This window comes from Xenopus laevis, chromosome 4L (assembly GCF_017654675.1).
Source record: "Xenopus laevis strain J_2021 chromosome 4L, Xenopus_laevis_v10.1, whole genome shotgun sequence".
NCBI lineage: Eukaryota > Metazoa > Chordata > Amphibia > Anura > Pipidae > Xenopus > Xenopus laevis.
Window position 1 is genome coordinate 11,377,508 of NC_054377.1, and position 8,752 is coordinate 11,386,259.

The following is an 8,752-nucleotide window of genomic DNA, read 5'->3' on the forward strand; positions in this document are numbered from 1 at the left end:
AAATGTTAGCCATTTATCTGAAGATAAAACACCTTGAAGAAGTGCAGAGGGGAAAGACATTTTCCTGTAGAATGCAAAGGATTCCTTAATATAAAAGAAACTCCACCAGCAAAAAAAAGTAAGAATATCCATGGCAAATCTTGGATTCACTGGATCTCAGTATGTTTTTCTCTAAAGAGGTCAAATAACAGAGCAAAATATAGGCATTTTTTCGCAAGACACAACAGTTGCTTAACTGACCAGTGATACCATTGTTTTGCCCATTGGTCTAATGGCTATGGTTCGCTTTCAAGCATCAACATTTTGTATAGAGCAGCAGATGTCAAACTTATTTTATTCAAGCTCACCTTGAAGATCCAACCTTTAGCCAAGCTACTCCCCATGGTGCAACCTTTGCTCAGGGTCCCTCTTAGCTCTAGCAATGGTTACAGATATACAACACATGAACATATTGGCGTATCAGTCATTATTTCAAGAATATCTAGGGCAACAAATACATATTCACCCCAAATTTCACCCAAACTGACCTTCAATCTGGGCTTTCAGTGTATCTAGGAGAGCAAATTGGCCTTCAAGCTGAGGAGCCCCTGCCACTGCCCCATGTCACCCCCACATTTTGGAACCACTGGTATATGTATTTCTGGGACTCATGGGAGCCAAACTAATCACAAATAATAATCTTTATTCATTTGACCCTTTCCCAAACCAATAGTCCCACTCAGTGCCAAGTCAAGTCCAATAGTCGACCAGGGCAAGATTGACTCTTATTGCCAGTTACTTAATATACTGTTCAAAAAAAACAACACTTCCCTGATAACTTTACATTTTGCAATAGATTTTCCAGGACGAGTGTTATAAATGAGTTTATATAGTGATGTTCATAGGATTGGGTGGTGTCCAGGCTGTACCATTGAGGTGTCCCTTTCTACTGAAAACCCCCGAAACCACTGTCTTTACATTCATCACTTAAAGGGTTGTTACGGGATCTTACTCTTTTAAAGTTTTACCACTGTTATGTCACAATAATCCACGTGTGACTTCAGTAAAGACAAGAGCACCAATAATGACAGTCGAATCACCAGAACGACCTTCTGGATTTACCTTGTACATGTGAGTGTTAATTCAGTGCATAAGACCATATAGTGCTAATAGACCAGACCGCAGTCTTTTTACAGGGGGAAACTGTTGTTCCAGTGGAAAGATTGCGGTTTGTCAGTTGTTGCTTTGTTGTCAGTTACAGTGTGGTCAGTGAACGTGTGGCTGATGTCCATTGTTGGGCACTCCATGAAGTTCTGACATTGCTACATCATCTCATTGAGCTTGGTCCATTCGTAGATGTCCTGTTCGCACACAATGTCCGAGTTAATGAGCAGATAGCGGTCACCCACACAAAAGTGCTTCTGGCAGGCGGCACACTTGAAGCACTCCAGGTGGTACACTTTGTCCTTCACCCTCATGGTCATCTCGTAGGCTCGGATCCGCTTATCGCAAGAGGCACACAGTCCGTCCTGGCCGAACAGCCTGTAAACCAGAACCACACAACAAGATTTCATGAAAGAGCCACTAGCTTTTGTGTTATTCTTGCAATAAATTGTTGGTTATTTATTGCTTTGTATACGATGAAGGAGCAATTGCACCAAGACCAACTGTATATCTAATATTATCGAGGTTATCTAGTAACAATTGTTACATTTTGCCAGGTTGTGTGTCACACAATCAACCGCAATCAGTATTTGTATTTAGTGAACTGCCCATGGGCTTGAAGTGGTCATACAACAGATTTTATGACAAATATCCTGACAAGGGCTTCACTTACTTCTTAACATGTTATCAACATCATTTAATCTGGTTCCTAAACACAGGGTCAGACTGGCCCACTGGGATACCGGGGAAAATCCTGGTGGGCCTCTCTGGCCCAAGCTCGACAGCCACATTCATTTTTTATGCCTGTTCTCAGGGTCGGACTGGGCTGGCAGGACACCGCCCCTTCCAGCCCAAACCCGTTCCCCCAATCTGCTGGGCCCCAAAAGAAAACAACATGCAACACCAGCGTTTGCACATGTGCACCTCACTCCAGCATTCGCGCATGCGTGTGGGGCCCCGGGAGTTTGGAACCAGGTATGCCCCCAATGTTCAAGTCCGACCCAACCTGTGCTAATGTTTAATGGCAGGGATGGGTGGGTCGTGCTGGAATGTAAAATTTGCAGCCTGGCAATTTTCTTTTGGAGTTGGGTAGAGGGTGGCTAGGGGGTAGGGAAGTAACTACAGAGGCAGCAGACCCTATGGCTGTAGGGAGCCCAAGAGGTATAGGGGGCCCCACAAGGCCCTAATTAATGAACAACAGAAGAGAAGCAAATAAACATCCATAGAGTATGGGGGCTGCCCATCTCTGTAACCAGCAAATAATTTTTCAGGTCCCCAAAATGCCTAGAGATTTTTTGACCCATTTTACCAATATTTATTTAAATTCTATATGAATTTGGGACCCTATACCGCCTGGGGCCACGGCAGCTGCAGGGTCTGCTTCCTCTGTAATTACAACCCTGTTGCTAACTGTAGGCTAATACAGTCTATCTGATTGGACATACCTGAGGTAGTCCCTTCGGCACAGTTTGCGCCCCAACTTGTAGTAAAGTCTCCTCCCAACCTCGCCCAGCCTGCACCCACACAGGTCACAGCTCAGGCAGTCTTCATGCCAGTATTGATCAATGGCCTTCAAGAAATAGCGATCCCCGATGCTTTGCTGGCAGCCCCCACATGTCAGCAGTGAGGGGGGGATCTGCAGAACTTCATCCACTGGCTCACTAGAGGGAACAGAGAGTAACAAGTGGTTAGTTCTGACTCTTCTGAGTATGGCCTGCTCTTACTGACACATGTTATTTCTTTATGATTAGTCATGGGCAATGGCACAGCAGTGGCACGACATTTATGGCTTTAGCACACGGGCAGATTCAGAGAAATTTAGTCGCCTGGCGACTAATCGCCTCTTCTGCGGGGCAACAATCTCCCCAAACTGCTACCGCCTGTTAAAATGAAAAAATTGCCTGTGGCAATGCACTCGCGGCGCTTCGATTTCCAAAGTAGCTCGAAGTTTCCTCATGATGCAACTTCGGAAATCGAATTGCCGCGAGTGCATTGGCGCTGGCGTTTTCTCATTATAGCAGGTGGAAGGCAGTTCGGGGAGATTGTCGCCCCGCAGAAGAGGCGATTAGTTGCCAGGCGACTAAATCTCCCCAAATCTGCCCGTGCGCTAGCTCCCTTAGATCTATGAGGAATTTGTCAAGCCCCTAAATATGCTGGAGAAGCAGCCAGTGCAGGCACCACAGGCACTATTTGCATCTTTCAGAACTGATAGTGCAATACAAGCAGAGATAAGGATGAAACGCTTCCTCTGTCACCCAGATAGAAAGAGGAAAAGCTACTTATGTTAATCAGTCTTCTGCATTTGCTAATACCACCCAGTCAGAGATGAGGCCAAAGCTGCACCCCCCACCCCGATTCAGGTTTGGATATGGAATGAGAGACAAGATATTTTAGGGCACAGACTCACGCTCAGATTCAGGGAGATAAGTCACCGGTGACAAATCTCCTCTTCTTTGACTAATCTCCCCAAACTGCCTTCCCGTCGGCTAGAATGTAAATCGCCGTCGGATTTGGCCGAACCCCCGAATCCTTTGCGAAAGATTCGGCCGAATACCGAACTGAATCCGAACCCTAATTTGCATATGCAAATTATGGATGGGAAGGGAAAAACATTTTCTACCTCCTTGTTTTCTGACAAAAAGTCACGTAATTTCCCTCCCCGCCCATAATTTGCATATGCAAATTAGGATTCGGATTGGGTTCGGCTGGGCAGAAGGATTCGACTGAATCCGAATCCTGCTGAAAAAGGCCGAATCCTGGCCGAATCCCGAACCGAATCCTGGATTCAGTACATCCCTAATTTTTTTTCATTTTTCTAGTTTGAGTTATTTGCATTTTTCTTCTGACTCTTTCCAGCTTTCAAATGGGGATCACTGACCCTATCTAAAAAAACAAATGCTCTGCAAGGCTACAAAGTGATTGTTATTGATACTTTTTATTACTCATCTTTCTATTCAGGCCTCTCCTATTCATATTCCAGACTCTTATTCAAATCAATGCATGGTTGCTTGTAATTTGGACCCTAGCAACCAAATGGCTGAAATTGCAAACTGTAGAGCTGCTGGATCATAAGCTAAATAACTCAAAAAGCACAAATAATAAAAAATGAAATCCAATTGCAAATTGTCTCAAAATATCACTCTCTGTATCATAATAAAAGTTAATTTAAAGCTGAACAACCCCTTAAAATGAGTTGGTTGTGCTCTCCCCAAGCCCATTCCACTTGATGCAGTTCTCTCTCTGTTCTCCCATATCCCGCAGTAGCTTCCCCTTTATATTGAACTATACTGAGCAACTGATGTGCTTTGGATTCTTCCCCAGGTGGATGCAGAACAAGGTGGTGGAGCAAAGTTAGTGCCTCACCCCACAAATGTTGAATCTTCATGAGCCTCAATCATCCACACCCAACTCCTCCTCAGCCCCATGGCTTCTTCCCTTCTCTGCTTCCACCACCACAATTTTGGGGGAAAGTGTATGTGTATAGTAAGGCAAGATGATGTTAGTGTACTGTATATAGTAACACTGGAGAATAGGAGGGTCCCTGGTAGTGCAGGTAAACTGGAAAGAAGGTAAAACTACATATAACAGGCATGACAGTCTCCTGCTATTCTTCAACTACAACTCCCAGAATCCTCTGACTGCAACAGAATGTTGGTAGGAGTAGTTCGGTTACAGCTGCCCGGAGGACAGCCCTGAATGTCCCCCTTATTATAAGTTATAATGTGACATTATTCCTGTTAATATACGTGCATGCATTAATAATCAACATATATTAGTAATGGTGAATGGAGCTGCTATGTTTTCCTGAAAATCATCTATATATATATATATATACACACACACACAATAGTGTGCACTCAAAGCATAACTTACATTTTCATATATTATAAATAAACATTATAAATAAACATCCCAGTAGCCAAAGTGTCATGAGAATGGGTAAAATCATAGTTTGCCTTTCACAGTGACCAACCCCTCAACCCGGCATCCCTTGTCCCAAAGCCACATGTGGTTCCGAGTCCCATTAACACTTTAGCTTCCGTTGGGATGTGCAACGGACAAGCCTTCATGCAATGTAGCACAGCAACTCCTCGCTAAAGCCAACAGCTGTCGTAGGGGGATACAATTAGTTGCAGTGCTACAATGCACAAAAGGTTGAATCCCTGCTTTATGTAATTTCTTAAAAAGAGGGCCCCAGCTTTTCTGCATTGCCAGGGCCCCCTTCTTTCCTCCCAGCTCCCCTCCAAAAGCACCCCTTAAGCATATTCCCAAGCATGCTTACTCTGCTGGGTCCAGGCTCTTTCTCTCTATAGCTGATGACATTTTCAGAATCTGGCGCACCTCCTCCTTTTGTCCCCCGACTCTTCTGCCAAATGAATTAGCTCCACTGGACCTCTCCTTTGCACATGACAGTCACAAGCTCAGCTCCCTGTAGCCCTGAAGCTCACAGGCTGCACCTGAGGAACATGCAAGTGCCCCCTGCTGTCTCTTCTCCATCCCTGGTGCTCTCCTTGTGTAATTCCCCAGCCAGTTGTATAGTGTATATGTGTGTATGAGAGCTGCTCTCCTGCTGCAGGCAGGTCTGGGAGGGAGCCCTGTGTCACTGTCACTTATATAGCCCATTGGTATCCCTCATGCAGCCTTTAAGCTCAGCCCCTCTGACTCTGCTCTCGTTTCCTTTTTCCTGATCACCATTCAAATACAATAGAAGGAAATGGCATTTAAAGGGGCAGCTGCTTACTTCTGTGTGGCTGGCTATGGGCTTGAAGAGCCAGGATTAGTTGGAAGCACCAGACACAACAGCTGCCTTGCTGGTTAACCCGTGCACTGCTGGAAAGACCTGCAGTCAATGCCTCTGGGTTTGGGCTTTGGTCGCAAACAAGTGGTGGGGGTAGAAGCGTGAAGAAAGGGTATTGCCGTGTTGATAAAAGTACAGCAATAGGCGTTAAAAAAGGTACAAAATTGGTAGCATTTAGTGTAGCTAGACTTTAATGCAAGGGGCAGAGTGTGACTACAGGGGGCCCATGGCACAAAGAATTCATTCTCTACCATTAAAGGGTTTAGAAAAGTATGGCAAATTATACAGATCTGTAGGGGGCAGCAGACTAGGGGGCAGGTGTTCTTCGTCACGCTTGATACACAATCACACTGATAGCAGAATCACCTACATAATGACACCTCCATCAATATCGGGGTCCCTTATAACATAGATCGCCCACAGGTAGGGTTGCCACCAGGCCAGTATTTTACCGGCCTGGTCAGTAAAAATGATGGTTGATCCCAATGTTATTAAAAGGGAAAAAAGATAAATACTTGTATATAGGAAGGCCGGTATTTTTTTCCAGAAAAGGTGCAACCCTACCCATGGGTGATGTGAGGAAGGAAGGATGTGGGTCAGAACCAGTAAAGATCAGTGTGTCAGAACCTGAAGTGACCCAACCCCTACTTGTACCCAGGCCCAGGGCCATAACTATAGAGGAAGCAGACCCGCGGCTGCAGGGAGGTCCAGGAGGTATAGAGTTACGCCACTACTCAGGCCTATGCGTCCACTTGATTCTGATTTCGATACAGATGCAACACTTGCAGTGCATCCAATGGCAATGGAAAATTGGGAACATTTGAGACCCATGTCTAACAGTTTTCATATATTTTCAATATCTGTATCAGAGATGTCCACCCTCGGGCTGCTCTAAAACTGCATCTCCCAACCCCACTGTCACTGGATGGTAGTTGGACCAGTTTTTGTTCCCCTTTGATTGGTTCTGTTAGCAGGGCCTGGTTTTGGGGGGGGGGTGAGGGGTTAGGAAGAGGGTCACCAATCCCCTTATTCTGTGGTGCTAAAAGCTTTTCCCAAATCCTCTCGGGAATCAGAAGTGTCAGTCTTTATTTAAACCTCTTCTGGTGGAGCATCTATTGACTCGCTCACAAGATGTAATGCAGCAGCTGTGCAATTTAAAGTGCCACTTTCTGCACTGGAAGGATACAGTAATGGCTTTCCCTAATTAATTGCTCTAAGACACACCCAAATGTTGCTGGACTACTTTCAACATGTGCCAATGTGGTGGTTCACCTTTAAATTAACTTTTATTATGTTATAGAATGGCTAATGCTAAGCAACTTTTCAATTGGACTTCTTTTTTTATAGTTTCTGAGCAGTTGTGGCTGGGGCAGGGACGGGATGAGGTGTATAATGTGTTTTTGCTGCTGGGGCAGGGGCCGTGGGGGTCCTGAAGCAGCCAACCCTGTCGGCATTTATTCGCTGAGGTAGTAGTGGCCTGATAATGCAGCCTGTCATTTCTCTTGATTAAATTTGGACAAAAGAAGCTCAAATCTTTGATGCAAATGACAGACTGCACGACTGCAAAATGCTGGGGGAGAACTATATATACTATATATATATTATACCTTGCATAATGTGAGACTTGGGTTAATGACAAATGGTTTATTTGTATTGATTGGCGAATGAATACGGCTGGCACGAATTTGCAGTGAATTTTTGCGTTTTGCCCCCAGCGAATAAATTCACGAACCTCCCATGAAAATTCGCTGGTGAAATTTCACCAGCATCCAAAATTTTTGGATGCGCATCCGAAAAGTTGTTCACGCAAAATCGGCGCACATCAACACTGAATACGGCTGGTACGAATTTGCAGTGAATTTTTGCGTTTTGCCCCCAGCGAATAAATTCGCAAATCTCCCATGAAAATTCACTGGTGAAATTTCACCAGCATCCAAAATTTTTGGATGCACATTTGAAAAGTTGTTCGCGCAAAATCGGCGCACATCAACACTATACGGACGCCCATTGACTTCAACGCCAGCGTCAGCTTGAACGTGGGCGTCAATTTCTGATTTTCAAGATTTTTTCGTGAAAATTTCAGATTATACGATTTTTTCGTGAAAATGTCATTTCATGATGTTCCTGCAAATTTTTGCCGTTTCACGAATTTCACAAATTTTGCGGGAAATTCACAATTTTTTGCTGAAGTGAGACGGGAGAAATTCGCCCATCACTATTTATTTTCCCTGCTGACATGTACATATTTAAAAGCCAATCTGCTGCCTTTTGTATGTGTAGGCACTGACAGGTACACAAGGGGCAGATTTTGGTGCAAAAATGCTACTTTTGTTATGCCGATGCCGTGCGTTTCAGTGCATACACAAGCAAGGGCAGACAGGAGTGGATCATTTTTCTCTTCCAGCTTGGTCGAACCCTATTTCATCTGTTTCTGGAGTCCACCATCCAACTGGCTGAGGATGCCGGGAGTAGTTTAGCTTGAAATAGTGTCAACATCAGTGTTGGAGGTCACAGCTAGGCCTGCTTGGACCAGCTCTGGCAGGTAACAGCATGTGTATTATCCATTATTCATCTTAAGCGCAGAATGATCGATCTATCCCAGTGTCTTTATCTGCCCTCCCAGGAACATTTCTGTGCAGGGAGAAACACTCTGCCCGTGCCTGACGGTCACTGATAACTTTTTTTGGGCGGAGGTACCACGGGAGCATTAACTGTACCATTACAGAAACACACCCCCCTGAAACAAGCTACACCCAAACAACTTCTTCCACTGTCTTCATTTCTTAAAGGAGAACTAAAGTTAAGAAAGTA

General features: G+C 44.7%; 1 protein-coding gene across 1 annotated transcript; it reads right to left on the reverse strand.

The window, feature by feature from the left end:
- Positions 1–662: 662 nt before the first annotated feature.
- lmo2.L (LIM domain only 2 L homeolog) lies at positions 663–5,817 on the reverse strand. The gene is made up of 3 exons (XM_018257377.2): positions 5,426–5,817; positions 2,589–2,804; positions 663–1,521 (listed from the first exon to the last, which is right to left on the reverse strand). The coding sequence occupies exons 1-3, from the start codon at positions 5,464–5,466 to the stop codon at positions 1,302–1,304; spliced, it is 477 nt and encodes a 158-aa protein (XP_018112866.1). The 5' UTR covers positions 5,467–5,817; the 3' UTR covers positions 663–1,301.
- Positions 5,818–8,752: the final 2,935 nt, after the last annotated feature.

Bases quoted from the DNA above. Each gene is read 5' to 3' on its own strand.
- lmo2.L (XM_018257377.2), bottom strand. From the start codon at position 5,466: ATGTCATCAGCTATAGAGAGAAAGAGCCTGGACCCAGCAGA. The intron at 2,805-5,425 runs GTAAGCATGCTT...TGTTCCCTCTAG, and splicing joins AAGAGCCTGGACCCAGCAGA to TGAGCCAGTGGATGAAGTTC. The intron at 1,522-2,588 runs GTATGTCCAATC...TCTGGTTTACAG, and splicing joins TGCCGAAGGGACTACCTCAG to GCTGTTCGGCCAGGACGGAC.